Source organism: Sander vitreus, chromosome 2, assembly GCF_031162955.1.
Source record: "Sander vitreus isolate 19-12246 chromosome 2, sanVit1, whole genome shotgun sequence".
Taxonomy (NCBI): domain Eukaryota; kingdom Metazoa; phylum Chordata; class Actinopteri; order Perciformes; family Percidae; genus Sander; species Sander vitreus.
Window position 1 is genome coordinate 31,101,966 of NC_135856.1, and position 18,192 is coordinate 31,120,157.

General features: G+C 40.3%; 1 protein-coding gene across 1 annotated transcript in view; it reads right to left on the minus strand.

Moving 5' to 3' along the window:
* Positions 1-18,192, minus strand: part of LOC144527698 (testis-expressed protein 2-like) — a 39,236-nt gene that overhangs the window by 15,717 nt on the left and 5,327 nt on the right. Inside the window, exon 3 of the mRNA XM_078265921.1 lies at positions 507-2,145. Within this exon, the coding sequence (XP_078122047.1) occupies positions 507-2,120 (1,614 nt within the window). The 5' untranslated portion in view covers positions 2,121-2,145. The remainder of the gene's footprint in view (positions 1-506; positions 2,146-18,192) is intronic.

The window sequence follows — 18,192 nt, forward strand, 5'->3', positions numbered from 1 at the left end:
GATGTACCGTATTCTCATTTTTCATAGAAGTGCCCCTAGCACTCCCATTCAAAAGGCCATTTGACCAAAAAACGAGAATACGGTAAATCTTAAAAGTGACGCTTCTGTCCTAATTATGCTTTTAAACGAAAGTTTGACTCGGGTACATTCACAAAAAGACCCTAGGTTGCATTTTGGCGAGAGTTACGCTTTAAGAGGAGGTTGTGCGGCTCAGGCGCTAGCTGTTTGGAGACACCTGGAAGCTGCTTGACATCCTCCTGGATCCATCTTTTTACAGTCTATGTATCATTTTGTCATATGGATTGTATAATGTGATTTCATTATGTTGGTCTATTATATACACACACACACACGTCATCGTCTTATGTAACGCTGTCAAAAATAAAAACATGTTTCTGTTTCAGTACTGAAATCAACAAGAAGGCCATCAGCAAGATTCTTTAAGGCGATTAAGGCCTTTGCGGCACGACAAAATGAATTTGAGGAAGTTTTAAATATTCACTGACCTTATAGATTTCTGGTTCCTTAATGTCCAACTTATTCAGATTCCACAGCTTCCCAGGGTGTCTGGAATGTCTTAAAGTACTGCCAGAAGGTTTTGGTCCTGTCAGCCACACAACACCAATGGCCAAAAGGAATCCCAGCCCAATCCCAAGCAGCATTCCTCCTATGTAACTTGGCAGAGGTAATACTAAATACCCATAGACCAGTACAGTAAGGAAGATGAGAGTATAGTGTGGAACACTAGGTGCCGGCTCAATACTTTCAGATTCATCTTCACTGCACGGTTCAGTACTACCACTTAGTGGCACTTTAGTTTGACTCCCAGTTCCAGTATCATCAGTTCTATCACCACCATCACCTTCTGTGTCAGTACAATCCTCAAAGTCCTCACTGTACAGGATGCAATAGTCCTCATACTCTTGTTTAGCAAGAGCGGACATAGAGCATTTGTCCAACGACATGGAAAGTAATGATTTGTTGGGGCTCTTAGTGTCAACAGAGGGGGGAACAGGTGATTCAGCTGGACCAGAAGTTGAGCTGTTGGGGCTCTCAGCCTCTAGGTCACCTCCTTCTTCCTCCTTGATGCAGTAATTGTTGTTCTCCAGGTGATCATTGATAGAAGCAATGTTGGAGAGTTCTGAGGCACTGGCAGAGAGGGCCTTGGGCCAGTAAATACTGCTGCAAGCTAAGCTGCCACTCTTTTCATCCATTATCTTACTCAACAGTTGGAGCGGTTCGGAGATGACCTCAGAGAGACGCCGCTTAGTGTCTTCATATCTTGCCTCCACATCTGAGACTTTAAAGAAGCTGCGGTTTTCTGGTGAAGTTAACGGAGAGGAAGGAGCGGTTTTAGAGTCGCTGGCTGACGATGTGGTAGCAGACAGCATCCGGGACTGTTTGAACTGCTTGAAGAGTTGCAGGTTAAGGCGGGATTCTGGAAGACGGTAGGGTGTGGAGGAGGGGGAGGAGGAGGACAACTCCTGGGATGTATCTGAAGATAAAGATTTGACAAGAGTCTTCATCAGGTGCCTATGCCTTACTGTAGGAGCCTCAACTGAAGGGATCCCGTCACGAGACTCCGTGTCAGAGGAGAGAGACTTCATCAAGCTGAGGAAGGGTTTGTCACTGGAGGGAAAGCTCAAAGATTTAGGTGGAGAGGAATTTAATTTTGAGCCTTTTTGCTCAACATTATGCAATGGCAAAGTGTGTGTGGGAGGACGGTTAGTGCGATGTCCAGGACCTGGAGAAAGTCTGGATGATTCAGGCACGACAGCAACTTTGTCTCCAGTGTCCAATTGCACGCTTTCAAACATCTCCTCACTTGCTTCTAATGCTGTCAGAATCTCTTCACTTGCTTCTAAGGCTGTCAGAATCGCTTCACTTGCTTCTAAGGCTGTCGCAATGTCCGAGTCATCCTGATTGGCTAAGGTAGTGGAGACAGTTGTCCTGTACAGATCTTCTTCCTCCTCCTCTTCCTCCTTCCCAAGAGCTGAGAAGTGGATGGTGATGGTGTCCTTTGATGTCGATCGCTGGACATGGAGCTTGGGGGACAAGGCTGGTGGCTGTTTTTCTTTGGGGTGAGCGCTCTCTGCATGGCTAGGATGCTGGCTATTCATTGCAGTACTCCCACTAAGTCGCAGTCTGCGAAGAAGGAGAGCATTTCAAATGATAGTAAATTGAATATTTTTGGGTTTTGGAACTTTGCATGCTGGGCGTTTTTATTATTTCTGACATTGTATAGACAAAGCGATTAATCGAGACAATAATTGGCAGATAAATCCATAATTAACACTTTCAAAACCTCATTACTTAAAAAAATAAATACATAAATAAATAATCATACACTGTACACTTTCAGAGAAATGTTTGATTGTTTTGAAGTGCTATACATTCATTCATGTATGTTTTTCCTCGAGTTAAAAAACTGGGCAGAAATTGGGCTTTTTGTTTTATGTGTAACAGCCTTATTACCACGCAACTAGCCAGCATGCAACAATTATGGTTACAGTTTTGGACAGTGGGATGCTGTTGAAAGTACACCCTTGAACCAAGATTATTTTATTTATTAGTCCTCTAATAAGTCCATCTCATTGAAAAGGCTTGTTAGTATATTGCAGGCTAGAAAACCAACAGACGCTATCCAAGCAAATGATGAAAAGGTTTTCACTGTTGGTAAAGGAAGTCATCTCTTCATATCACTTCGTCAGGCGATTAGCCATCCATTTGATTGTTTCTTAATTTAAAAATATCTTAAAATCTACCATGTGAAAGCAGTTGCTTAATTTAGGGTGACTTGAAATTCTGTGTATTTTGTAATGTATAGAAGCAAATAGCTGTCCGATAAGCAGCAGTGACATAAGGACTGCAAGCAACATTATAAAAAAAAAAGGAGAAGATGATGCATCATATTCTCAAAAGACAACCTGCCAATACATTACAGGGTCACTAACCATCCATCTAGGAAGGACAACAAAAGGTATACAGTATAATGTTAATGATGCCATTTCCAGACAAAAATGTGTATTTGCATGTGTGCCTGTGTGAGTGCTGACAAATGCAGTGTATGTGTATGTATCTCTAAACCAGTTTGACTGCCTCAGACTTCAGTTCAGCAGCAATCAGAAATCTTAAAATTACCACAAACACACACACTCACCCCCCGACCACCACCCACCTCACCACCTGCTGACACTTTTGCAAATACCTACCACAACTAACACAGACTGCTCAAATACTCTGCAAAATCAAGGAGTCTAATGGTTTTGAGCTTCTGTATATTACATTCAAACCAAATAAAACCTGACTTGTCTTGTGACTTTTAATCCCATTTTAAACCTTTGCCAAAAAAACATTCAACAATTGCCATAATGCTCCCACAGTCCTGACAGGTCTTTATAACTTAGTTATACTGTGTGACATGCATAAAAACACAGCCTTCATGGGGACATGTCCAGAGACAACAGACGCCAGCCAAAATCCAGATAATAAATTGAGGTTCGGATTACGTAACTTTGCATGATGATGCAGATCGTTGGGCACCACAACAAGATGCCTGAAGTGCATTGGTTGATTAACTGACAGCAATTTCAGGAGTATTTGTATGGGAAAAAGAAATGTATCCAACTTTATAAAAGAGTACATTAGTAAAGGCCACGGGGATAGGCCAATGGACAGATATTCAGATTCAATGTAGAACATTCACAGCCAACATTTTAACTTAAAGTGCTCATATTATGCTCATTTTCAGGTTCATAATTGTATTTTGAGGTTGTACCAGAAAATGTTTACATGGTTTAATTTTCAAAAAACACCATATTCTTGTCCTACTACACATTGCTGCAGCTCCTCTTTTCACCCTGTGTGTTGAGCTCTCTGTTTTAGCTACAGAGTGAGACATCTCACTTCTGTCCCATCTTTGTTGGGAGTCGCACATGCTCAGTACCTCGGTCAGCACTTCTACCCAGTCAGAAGCAGAGTATGAGGGCGTGCCACGCTAGCAGCTAGGCGAGCATTACAACGTGTGTTACAAAGTGATGCATGGTTGTCACGGAAGTAAAGGCTGGACTACAATAGAGCTGTTTGGAGCAGTTTGTGAACAGTGTTTTCTGTTGGAGATGGTAAGTCTCTTTGGGGTGGACTTTGGGCTTTTTCACTTTGTAAACCTATAACGTGCACAAAAAAAAGATATAACACAATAAAGGAAAGGGAAAAAGCCAAAAAGCATTATATGAGCACTGTAAGGAAAAGCTAACCACATTAATTAAAAGGGGAACTCCTCCAATTTTACACATCAAAGTCTGTCTACATGTCTTGGGAAGTACTACTGAAATCTGATTATTGTCTTAAATTTGAAAATCTGGTCTGGGAAGAAGTGAGTTCACCAGACCTCTTTAGCCCACTCCTTATCTATGCTTAAGGCTAGCAGCTTTAGGCTTTTTAGATATTAGCCGCTACTAGCATAACACAGAGAATCTCTGACTGAACGTGGTTCAGTTGCACTGTGAGTAATGTAGACGCCAGGTTTTGACAAGGAGGACGAACGCATGGAATAAAAAAAGACGATATTTCTCTGGTGCTACTGCGTCAATTTTGCTTTTTGCTTAGAAAAAAGTTGTTGTTTGGCAGTACTTTCGGTCAAAAGAAGGCGATGTGCGATGTTCAATTTGCAATGCCGATTTGTCTCGTGGTGGCAAGGACCCTAAACAATACACAACATCGCCACTGTTGAAACATTTGCGTATGAAACATCCGAAAGAATACAAATCCTTGGGGGTGGCCTACTTTATGGGATTATAAATCTAAAAGGCTAATATTTTGGATATTGATTGGATCTTGAGATAGGGTATACGTAGGCTTATGCTAATTATCAAATTAGTTTTTCCCACTTGACTTCCTGGCATAATGTTGACTATTCTTTTTTGTTTTTTTACAGTTAAAATAAAATTAAAAATACACTGCTTTGGTTTACTTGTTGTTTACTTTGTTAATGTGTTTACTGTGTTAATGGACTGAGGATGGGAGTAGGATTCGGTATTTGGTTTCGGATTCGGCAGAATCTTAACCAGTGGATTCAGTATTCGGCCGAACCCCAAAAATCTGGACTCGGTGCATCCCGACTTGCCACGCAAAGAAATTTGCTTCCGGTTTGGTCTGAAAACACCTTGAAGCTGTACTTTTACTTAGCTAGCTAAAAACACTCCCCTATTCAACACTTGACATGTGGCATCTTGCAAAACTCAAACATAAACAACACAATTAATGTTTGGAACATTAAACTGTATACTTTACAGGTTACATTTCCTCTACTGTTAGGCAAATGTGTCCAGTCCTGGTCAAACTGCTGCCTCCATTTGTATTAACATATATGAAAATAGAATCATGGTAATCTCTTGGTGACATTGGCATTTTCGTGCCTTGTCCAGACAACAAATGTGGCATGACATCATGCTGGCTCACTCACATACAGACTCAACTTGGCTACTTATTGTCACATGGGTCACGAGTGAGCTTGTTACCCAGCCAGGCAGTCTGCCAGCCACCTCTGTCCCTATTTAGCCAGCAACACAATGAGGCCATTCTAATGGATCGCCAGTTAGACATGGATTTCATTTCAACATAAAAGACTTAAAAAGGACCTAGCAGTATTTGCTAACAGCACATTAGGATTAGTAAGGGGAAGTATGTATCCATGTATGCGTCTGTGTGTGGGCTATGTAAGCTGATTCTATCTCCCAATTTATTATCGACCGATATTAGGCATTTCGTACTATCGGTATCAGCATTTATAATGGCCGATAAATTAATATTTAAAAAATAAAATAAAAATGGATTTGAAACGGTTTGTTTACCAGAGGGCTCTCTACAACGTCCCTGTTGGCAACACTCGTGTTTCACCCTTTAAGTTTCATATCTTAAGTTTGTATTTTTATACATTTTATTTATCAGAACTTTAATATATTTTGATGTTCCTCTGTTCTGTTGCGAGTTTATTTTTAAACTGCATTATCATATTATTTTAGTGGGGACTCAAATAACTAATGTTAGGGAAATCTGTTTATGTTTTGTTACGCGTTTCTGGATTATATTGTTTTTAAATATATATCAACCGATATATCGGATTTTTAAATGACCAAATATTTGTATCGATATCCGCCTTAAAAATCCTTTATCGGTCGGGCTCTACTGTCTAAGTGTATATACACTGACAATAAAGTCCCGTTTGGCTTGCGTCCCTAGTGTCTTTTTCCTGAACATGTGAACAGCCTAAGAGGACAGAGAAGAACGAAATATTGCCATTGATGCTGATGAAGCCAATTACAGGAGGGAGCCAGCCTCATCAACCCTCATGTTTTGCACTTATTAAAGACATGCTCACAGCTCACTTCTTCTGTATCAAGTAGCACACACTAGTAATGAGAAGAGACTCACAGAGCCATATGTATAGAGTGCAGTATAAAGGTGGATGAATAATTTCTGTCTCATCATGTATTTTTTGTTTTTGTTTTGTCAATGTATATGTCACCATTATGTGTACCTTTTCATTTATAGTGAATGAGTGCTGTATGACTGCTGACCGTCTCTGTGTTAGTCCTACGTTACCTGCCTAGGGACTGCAGATGAATAGTTATTTTTACTAATTCTGGCATATTTACATGATGTTTCTATACAACAATGTTCATAAATATGCATGAATTAAATGAACCGGAGAAGGACTCGCTAGTGAGGTGAGATCATAGCAGTTGCAATTAAAAGCTTTCATTTAATCCAAAATGTGTTTTGACGCAGTGATGTCTCATAATGTGGAGTAGCCTACAATAGATTCATCCAATGTCTAAAAGGGTAAGTTACATTTCTAAATGCAATCTTTCATACATATAGGTATCAAATGTGTGTGGTATTTTTAGCAGAAAAACATGTTTTTTTTTTTCACAAGATCTATGGAAAAAAAAGGTGACAAAGTCTTACTATAAAAAATCTGCATGAAAAGCCTTATAGGTGCCCGGTTTTTTTTTTTTATAAAATAAACTAACATTATGTTTACATTCAGTGTAATTCACCCACATTCATTGTGTGTATCCTTGAGGTCTAACACACATGTTAATGCATATTCTTCCTTATAAAACATTTGCAAAACTGGGTTTTAAGTGTTTTTAAAATCACGTGTTTACTTGCTACCAGTCTTGAAAATTAACATTAGTAATAAAGAGTAGGAAATAACATGAATGTTGCATCCTTATTAGTGAAAGGGTCTATAGAAAATGACAGAACTAATATTGCACAGTGAAGACTACGGATCTGAACCAATAGTTCCCCTTGGCTTTCCAACTGTCATGCTGCAGCTAATGAGTCACTTTGAGAGCAGCCTGGTCTAATCTGCTGACCCCTTGTTCTCTCAGTATCGTTTTCTGACAACATGACCCCTAACGTCTGTTGTCAGGTCAACAAAACATCTTAGAATGTACACAGAAGCCTATTACTTATTAGCTTATCATCATACTTATTATGATGGGAGAAATTCTTTGTGGTGGAAATCTTTTGACAGTGCCGCAGGAGACAATGATCAATGTAGCCACAACACACATTTTCTTTTCTTAACATGACCTTTTCCTGCCGTTTCTCTACTGTTAAAGTTCAAAACCATGCTCTAGAGATTTCACAATGTCATAATAGGAGATGTAGGAAGTCCCTAACTGAAGCAAAAATAGCTAAATGTAGTCAGAGGAAAACTGGGTCCGTCAAAAGAACAAAAATGTACAACCTAGATAAAAGGAATACTTTTACCATCATTGACTGATGCCATAAAACTGGAAGTGTACCATACGAGGGATGACCCTTCTTTCAACATCGAACATTAAATCTACTGAGGTGTAATGTTTGAGAAACTTTGGTTTCCTTTAATAACCAGTTTCACGGATTGCACTCAGCGTCTCACAGTGGGACCACCTCCTGCATGACCTCATCAGAAGCTCAAAATCCCATAAAAGGATGTGACTGTCAGGAAGGGAAGAAACCCTCCCTCATACCATGCCATGTGTCATTCAGACAGTTGACCTTTTCCTTTGCAACACATTAGCAAAGAGATATGCATGGTGAGACAACTCCTTACTCAGAGAACCGTGGTTATGTTAGTTCTATGCATTTGTTTAGTGTCTAACAATGGGAATTACTGACGCCTGGAATCAGTATATTACAGGAAAATCCTAAGCAACAGAAGTCACACTATCCACAGAGTGAGCCAAAGGAGGGGCTAGAATACTGAACACACATTGAACCTGGTAAAAAGGTATAGGTGAGGACCAACCTCTGGTGTGCGATTATCCTGATTGGACACCCCTTAGAACAGAGGCCATGAGGTGATGAGATGAGACTGGCAGCTATAGGCCCTTGAGGTGTCAGTATGCTTCAATTAAAAGGCTTATCGGAATTTGGGATGTTTGCATTGAATAAGCAGGCCCTCTTCACGCAGCAATTGGCTGGGTACAGTATGAACTTCTAGCTCTCCCTGTATAGCCTACCTATTTGCATTTGCCCCTTTATATGCTGCAAGGCTATTAGCCCCGCCTTTGAGTGTGGACTTTGTGGACACGTTTGCCTTCATACATGGCCGCATGACTCGCTGTACGATCTAGTTCCCAACACTGTGGAATGCACCCTTTAAAATGTTGTACTTTCTTCAACAATCCAGGGAGAAAGAAGCGTCCTCATATGATGTTTTGCCCAAGACAAACAATTGGTCACTTTTCCTAAACCCCTTAAATGTGTCCAACTATATCCACTCTGAATGACAAACAAACCTTGGACCACTAAGAAAGCAAATATCAGTCAACAGCTCTTTGCAGCTCACTTACGAGTGAACCTGAATCATAATAAACAGAACAGTTAGGGAAATTGCTGCTATGTGATCATGGGACAAGACATGCCACCTGGGGACCACCACTAGCCTTCATGGTCTTCAACAAAAGACAATGATTGTGTTTGTTTTTCAGAAGCTAAAAAAGTGTCTGCATAGAGACTGGACACTTTTTTTTAACCTCCCTACATTCATGCCTCTATCTCCTAAATGCATATGGCCCCAAAATAACAGTAGAACTGGCTGACAGTGTTTCCGGAGTTTGCAGCTCAGTAACTACACAGCCAGGGTGTTTTTGCAAGTCATTCTGCCTGTTACTTTCTGCCAATACAACACCACGTGCCAGCCCCCTCAGAGGATCTCAAATGTCATACACCACTGTTTCAGATGACATCAGTGGCACTAAGAGGATGTTTGCTAAGGGACAGAGATTACACTACAAGAGAAAAAGACCTTAAAAAGACTTGCAAACATGCTCACACATTCCCCCATGGAAGACTTAACGAAATCCCAGATCGCTATACTGTATCCAGGTTGCCTATGAAGGGATTAAAAGAAGTCCCACATTAAATCCTGCTGTATATTTGCAGTAGTAATTGCTTTGCCTGTGCTTACACTGTCCAGGCGCATTTCCACCTGGTATTTAAATCCGATCTGAATGATCCGATCACAAGTGGACAGCTCATAGTGTGTTCCCACCTGGCAGTGGAATTTGCCTCCAAAATGCGTCTTGAGTGACCACTTGCGATCGCATCTCTCTACCCCGCTCTATATAGAAACAAACAAGTACATCATTTCTGTTTGCACATACCGGTAGGCTGGTTGTGTGTTAGAGAGAGAGAGAGAGAGAGAGAGAGAGAGAGAGAGAGAGAGAGAGAGAGAGAGTGTGTGTGTGTGTGTGTATATATACAATTCAGTTGTTACTCTCAAATAAATCATACATTAGAAATGTGCAATGACTATAGTCTGTCAGGCAGGAGAGGTTTGAAGAAGTTATTTTACGTTTCGTATTCGCTTACAGGAGACGTGTTAAGTCACTGCTGTTAAAGACCCAACGTTTCCTAATTTTGCAGCTTCATAGTTAAAGATGTTACAAAACAAAATGAAGGTGGACTTTTATGGTGAAGAATTTATAGGAAATTAAACCATTCCACTGCTTTTTTAGCCGCTGCTTTGACCACTGGCTACTAAATAGCAAAGGGAGAAGCTGCAACGCAAGAAGAGGAATGTCTGTAGTAATATTCTACATATTCGTGAATTTGGGTACGTTTTATTAAACTAAAAATAAGGTTATTGTATACTGGAGGCTGTCTTTTCCAGGCAACCGCGGTGCACAGAGCTCCAGACAGCCGGGGATATAAAAACAGGTAGCACCGGAACAAAAACAGCGACACATCACCAACAGTTTGGTAATAACATCTAAAAACGCATAATTCACTCTGTTGTTTCTGTGACATGTGAAATACTTTGAATGAGTACGTAGTTCTGCTCACAGTTGAGTAGGCGGTCCTTAATGTGTCCCAGGACACAAACAAGTACAAACTACCATAAGAATGTGTTCACGTTGCCTAAACCACCTCCGAATATTATATGGGGTCTCAGTTAAGCCAAATATTGGTGTGTGTCTCACAGCCCAGTGCTCCCATTAATGCTACTGCCAACATTTAAGCTAAAGTAGCTAACAGTTAACTACCATGTAGGCAATGACTATTTACAGATATCTAATAGCTGCACAAGAAATGTATGCCCCATTGTCTGGGATTCTTATTAAACCGTAAATGTTGAGGTGGGACAAAGCTTAACATGACTAAGACATTTCTATAGAATGGCTTTGTTTGAGATTTCTCTCATGTGAACACTTCAAGGGGGTGGCAGTAGCTCAGTCCGTAGGGAGTCCCAGTACAGACCAAAGTAGTGTGGGAAAGAGTGTGGATTGGTAGCTGGAGAGATGCCAGTTCACCTCCTGGGCACTGCCAGGTGCTCTTGAGCAAGGCACCACACCGCACCCCCCCAACCGCTCAGGGCGCTGGTCCAGCACTGGCACCTGGCCCACTCACTCTGACATCTCTCCATTTGTGCATGAATAGGTCCTGAGCATGTGTGTGTGTGTATTTCAGGCCTGTGTGTAGTGATTTCTAACAAACAGAGTGTAAATTGTAATTTCCCCACTGGATAAACAGTATAAATATAAATAAATTCAAGGCCTCTTCTGTGCTTTAACTGGATGACACATTTAAAAAAGAGAAGGCAATAACCATCAGATTACGTGGACGCAAGTCTGTCATGTAGTGTGCCTTCATGTTTCTCATTCTCCATTTGTTTTTCTAATTGTAGAAATATGTACAGTGTAGATGAGTCAGCAGAGCAGTATGGTAGCACTCAATGTGGTTAACTAACTGCATTAGTTGAGACAAAGGTGTGCGTGTACAAGATTGTTTGAGTGACTAAGAGGCAGTGGTAAACTGGTCATTTCAGATTCCATTTTCTGACAAATAAACAATAGCAGCCCAACAGAACCAAAACTGTTCTCTCAGGAATGCTGACAAACTGGTGAGACAAGCGGGGATTGAAATGTTAGGTGGTGAGATCATGACATGTCTCAGCCTTCCCCCGCCAACTAAAGCACACGTTGCCATTGAAACAAGACAAACCAACCTAGTGTATTATTGACAAAATATGATTATGTTATTGCTTTTGGAAAGTCAGTGTGCAGATGTCACCCTGTGCAGGCTGTTAAATCTCAAACTAGCAATATTCTATTTTGGACAGGCCTCGTTCAATTGAAAAACATTTTTTTTATTTTTTTAAATTAGTCTTAAGACACTCATTAAAAACACTAATAAACAGATATGCAGTGTATCATTTCAAAAGTTTATGTCCAAAAAAAATAACGAGTCTTTCCTAAAATCCTGAAAAGTGACTCTTTAGAAATAACATGGTTTCTGTTAGAAATGTCCCGCTCTCTCAGCATTTACAGTCAATATATTGGGACAGAGCAAAATAATATTTTCAGTGTGAGAGTGTGAATTCAAGTTTTTTTTCCCCTCTTTTTGCTAATATTCAAACATTCTGATTCTAAAGCCACGGCGACAGATTTGGCAGAGTTTTACACTTGATCTCAAATGGCCTTCAGGGTAGTTGGATTGCTCAATTACTGCCTGCAGTGGATCAGCTGTTGTGAATCATAACAGTGAGAACGCACTGGCTCGAGGAGAGCATGTGACAAAGCGCCCACTGAGGCAAGGACGTAAAAAATAATCCTGTATTAAGAAACAGAGTGGGAGAAACAGTAGGCCTTCACAGTGACCCTGGCTTTACACAACCACAACAACAACAACAACAACAACCCAGACTATCCACTACTACTTGCTTTTACAGAACATAAAGAAGCCTTTGTGTTTCTAAATACAGTTACTTAGTAAGATTCAGCCTATTGCAAACCATGTCGGTTCACTGGCCTACTAAGGGCAATACATACAACGCTGTACATTTCTATAGTTGACCAATGCACCTTGAATTATTGTAGTTGATTAAGCTTTTTTAAAAATTCTTTAACAATAAGGATCATGTTTGTTCAGCTTCCATGTGCATTGTATTTGGCATTTTTAGAACACAACTGAGGATTGTACAATTTTAAGAACATATCCTAATTGTACAATCCTCCCAAATTATAGTCTTAGTTTACTGGACCAGTAACCGTCTAGTGATGTAGGCTACTGTACATTCATGTAACAACAGGGGGAGGACACCTCAATGGTTTTTGACCTTGTATTTTGCTGGGGGGGGGGGAATAACTGATGAATATATTCTGTTCCATTCAGGTTTACAGTGTGCATGGGATTTATCACTTAATTATCTTTATAGTTTCTAGATTTTAGAGTCCAAGTTCTTCAGTGTCTTTATTTTCTATGTCCATATATACACAAGGGAGCAAGGCATATAATATGTAGAGAAGGAAACTCGTCCTCTATAAAAAATAAAAGAAACGCGAGAAAAAGCGTGGCAGATAATAGGCTAGCGGACAGACTGAATGACAATAAAAATATACATTTATGAACTACTGCTCTTAACTGAAGCCATTCAATGAGTCACTTGTCATTTGCAAAAACGAACAGTTGTACACTTTGCATTAAAAGCGAGCTGTGGAAGTTAATATGACTTAGGAAATGTATATTTTAGCCCATGAGAGAGAGGGAGGAACAGAGTGAACGAGATATTTACGCATCATATTCTAGTCTAGAAAATTGATCTTCATGGTAAATCTCCTGAGTAACATTATTTCTGCTTACTTTTAAGGCAAAGAGTACAACTGTTAATTAGTGCAAATGATTAGTAGCCTAATCCTTGAATGGAGTGATTATGACGGTTTCAATTCAGAGCAGTGGTCAGTTAATGTCTATATTTAGGCTATACTTACACGGTCGGTCCGTGATCGTCTGCTACGCTTTCTCTCGCCGTTTCATTACAGCGGCCGTGTTTCTTTTATTTTTATACAAATAATGTGTTTCACATCATCATACTTCCACAAGAAGCTGCTGCTCACTCTGTATAAAGTATGTACGATGCGTATTCTCCATTTTGGCATCAGTAAATCTGTGATCGACCTCGCGGTCTTTTGAGGAAAGCCGTGGACGCGCATCTATCTGAATTACTTCAGCCTGGCTCGACCTAGTCGCTCCTCCTCAGCCTGGCTTGGCCTTTGTGAAACGCACCAAGCCAGGATGCACAGATTAGACTAGGTCAAGCCTCGCTTTATCAGTTATCCTGGATTTATATATTCTGCTTTTGTGAATCAGGCCGCCGATGTTGTTCGTGATAAATAATGCACTCCTAACTTAACTGCTTAACCTCGTCAACAAGCCCTCATTATTTTTAAATGGACCCCTTGGCTTCCGTGGTGACAAAACCGTGACATGGCTCAAGCACAGAGAGCTGCCTCTCCGGTTACAGATACTGACTCAGTCAGCCTTAACGTTAGCTCCCAAGAGAGAAACTTTAACTAGTTTTCAAAGCCGAGGAAAGTTTATAAGACATTTTAGCTTGGGTTGGTCTATTGTGGTTTTGTTTTCAACATTTATTTCATTAGAAAGTTCTTCCACTGCCATTTTAGCTGTCAGCCTCACTTCAATTACTATTCAATAAAAGCTAGTCAAATGTACAGTTCTTAAAAACAAGCCACTCGTAAAACAAAATAAAAAAATAAAAAAACATCGTATAGAACAAGACACTTGCTATAGGAACAAAGGAGAGTCAAGATCACTGTTTGAATTGAGTGCGAGAGATCTACCATGTAATCGTGTTTTGCCGACAGGCTATCAAGACAAACCAGGGCTCTTTTCGTGAGGCATCGGCCTCTTTCTTGGGTTTAGTTGTGGTTTCTATTACTGACAAAATTGATGGAGAAACGAAAAACAGTCAACTGTCTCTAAACCGTATCTCATCGGCAGAAGGTTAAAATCACTAAAACACAACACAACAAGCCTAACAGCGAGAGAATGGTGCAGTAAGCCAAGCCACAGTCTGCCTCCAGGCCTTTGGGGCAGCCATCTACATAGCTAGCCACATCTGGTCGAACCCAAGAGAGGACTGGACCAACTTCCTGCTTCGTCTCCAAACTGTTTTTTCCAGTCCTTTCCACAAATAGAGAATGAAAAACAGACAACAGTCGTGTTTCCGAAACGGCAAAATTAAAAAAAAAAGAAAGAAAAAAAGTTTTCAAGTCAAAGCAGATTGAACCTTTTCTCCATAGAATTTGGGCTGCAGATGTTTTTCTTTTTCTGATGACATTTACACAACTGAAACTGTCTGCCTGCGTCAATCTAGGTAATTAAACTTTCCTGTAGCCCAATTCACTTTCACAACCTCAGTCTTTGAAGCAAGCATGAGGCCTCTTTCACACCGGCTGCGTGGCGTGAGCGTGTCAGCTGCGTGGCGTGAGCGTGTCAGCTGCGTGGCGTGTCCGTTTTTATTTCGGCTCCCATGTTAACAGGTTAGAGCTTGCACACTGCCTGCGTGACACGCTCGTCTCAAAACGTGTGCATGCTAGAAATAAAACCGACGACTATTTTTCACGTGACACGCAAGCGTAGAATGGGCAAAATAGAATAGGAAGAGACGTTAATATGTCATTTTGACACAAATACATATTAATAAATGACATGTTGAGGTTTGAAAGTCTCTAGGTTTTGACATAAATGCAGATATAAATGTAATTTAAAAAAAAAGAATAATAATTATCGATTTTCAAATATTGCACCTGTCGATACTGCCGACGTTGTCTTTGCTGTAATCAAATCAGTATATATATTTATGTTTAACATAAATAATAAACATGGTATTTCATTTTATCAATGGGAAACAGCAGTGACACGTTACTGGTGTGCAAAGACATCGAAAACGCCACGCAGCCACCACGCAGCCGGCACGCAACAGAAACGCCACGCTCACGCCACGCAGCCAGTGTGCAGGAGGCCTGAGACATGAAAAACACTGATAAGAATATCAGATTTTAGGGCTGCACATGTAGTCATTAGCTATTGTATAAAACTAATGACTTCACATTACTGAAAGATTTCATTATTACAATATCGTATGTCATTTAAATAAAAAAGGTGTTTAAAAGAACTGTCCCTCTTACCATCAGAATTTCTCAGAAGCATCTCTCAACATAATCAGGATGCTCAAACAAGGCAATAATTGTGCCCTCCTGGCCAACAATAAATCAAACAGAACTACGAGTGTGGAATGCAGTAATCGTACATGTATTGTTATCAGGGTTGGACAAAGTGAAAGGAGCTGGGGAAAGCATTTGCCAGCCAAACTGTAATGACAAAAGACTAGCCTACATTATTATCAAGTGTGAGAGCCGCTCACGGGAGACTGAAATGGTCTGTGCTATGTCATTGTATTCCAGCCTAATCTGTAGATCATGGTGAATGTGAAATTCTAAAAAGGAGTGGCTTTAATCTTATTTAAAAAAAAAAAAAAGACCGCTGCACTATTCCTCAGGGCTCGAATTAAAATAGCAAATGAATTCCCTGATGCTCAGACATCTCCATTTTTCCAGCCTTTTGCACTCACACAAAATGCTGCCTGTGAACGTACTGTAGCTTTGTGAATAATGTCTCGGTTTCAAGCGAGAAACTGAAGTAGTATTTATAGACGGGCTATATTTATACATCTCCTAACCTCCTACCTCGCTTCTGTCTCTTTCCTCTGGTAACAAGTGAATATTATGACGGTAGCAAGATGAATGGCTCTGTCAGCGTAGAATGGAGGCTGCACCTGAAACAGGTCCGTAAACGCTGCTGGCTGGCAGACTGACACGTTATCCCGATGTCTCAGTAATGGTCATTATTTCAGGGGTTGGACAGGCGAGAGAGAAGCACCTGATGTTTGCGGGCACCTGCTTGAATGAGGAGGAACCTTTATTTATTCAATCTGAACCTTTATGTTGAATTCTGGAAATATCACATGTCCAACAAAGCCCTGGACATTGCCCTGATAAAAACTAAGACACACACACACACACACACGCACGCACGCAGTGTGTAAAGCCTGTTTTACAGTTCTGCGGAGGCTCCACGCAGAGCTTTCGCCGTAGCCTACGTAAGTGGCCTGATGTTTATACTTGTGCGCAGGTGTGTGCGTCGAGCCGGCGTGTGTGTGTGTGTGTGTGTGTGTGTGTGTGTGTGTGTGTGTGTGTGTGATAGAGGGAGCGAGAAGTGAGAGAGTGACGGCGATTAGCTCTGGAGCGAGTTAAACTAACTGTACTCATTTTTGTTTACAGCTTTGTGTAGTTTTTACCTGTTGGAGGGCCACACTGCTTTCGTTAATGCCTTTGCATTGTTTCCAACTGTGTCAAGCTGGGCCAGTTTTATTGACAAAGACATTCTCCTGTCTCCTGTCCAGTTGCCTCAAGGCTTCTTTGGATCAGAAGCTAAAAACAGATCACAGTGGTACAGTAACAATACTGTACAAATGTTGAGCAATAGCCTTTTTTTCTATCAAGTAGACAAATGTGGTAAACTGAAGTCATACTCTATTGTATAGGTGCCAGTGAACTGCTTGTGACGGGCCATTGAAACAGGAAGAGATCAATTTCAGGTAAGGTGTGATTGTACTGTAAGAACAAGGTAGTCCAATTGTCATGTTAATTCCACGTTAGCTGACATCAAGAGAGTTATACGGGTAGCAGACCTATTATGATTGATACATCTTTACTTATGTATACATATTGCCCATGTCATACATCTCAGCTGGTCAACGTTTTGACCAAAACAAGAACATTTCAGTTTTATAAAAATAGGTCACACCTGGTGTGAACTTGGAAGGCCACAATGTGAATCAAAGCTCTGAGCAGGTGTACAGTCAACAGGGGTGTAGGCCAGTTCCTACACAGAGTATGATAAGCAGGGCATGTTCCGTGTCTCAGCGTGAAAGATGAATATGACACTCGAGGGAAAAAAGAAAAGAAAACACACACTAGTGAAAGGTCACCGCACCTGCTGCTCAAACCATAAACCTTCTGTCTCTCAAAGCTGTGAGAATAATGCTTTTTCCTTTCTCTAAAAAAACAAAAAAACAAACTGACGCCGCTCTCTCTCTCACTCTCTCACTTACACTTTCTAACATGACAGCTAAGCTCACACAGTGTACTGGTTCAGTGTCTTAGCTGTGACAGATGTCATGTAAAGGATATATATATAATCAATAACAAACAAAAAAAAAAAAAAAAAAAAACATGAATTTATCCCACCAACAAATGATGTGTGTAGCCAATGTCTGACACAGCCGATACCTCCCTGGCTTAGAAATCTATTTTTCTTACTGTACATAAAAAAAATTAAATAAAAAGTAGCTGTAATTCTAGTCGCTTCCTCTCAACTCATCATTGTTGCATTTCTTCCGCTGAATACTTTGTCTCATATGGCACAGTGGGTTCACCACATCCAACCCATTTATTATTTTTAAACTCTAAAGTATGACTCGCTCTTCATCACAAAATGTATGGTGAAAGTAGCTAATGGTTAAATTAAAAAATAAAAAAATAGCAAACCAGTGTAAACATGAAACATGTCTCACAGCATGTGCAATGATGTCAGCCCAGTGTGGAGCTACTTTACTTCCCAGAGAAAAAAAATGTTAAAGAATATGTAAGCCAATAAAATGATGAGGCTTTTTTACATCTTTGTAGGCATATCTATCTATCTATCTATCTATCTATCTGGACTAAGGACTACTGTCATGAAAGCATGATATCACTTTAACAAAAACAAAGAACTAAACAAAACAAAAGAACTCTGCAAATGCTCATATGAGTACTATGTGTAAGGCCG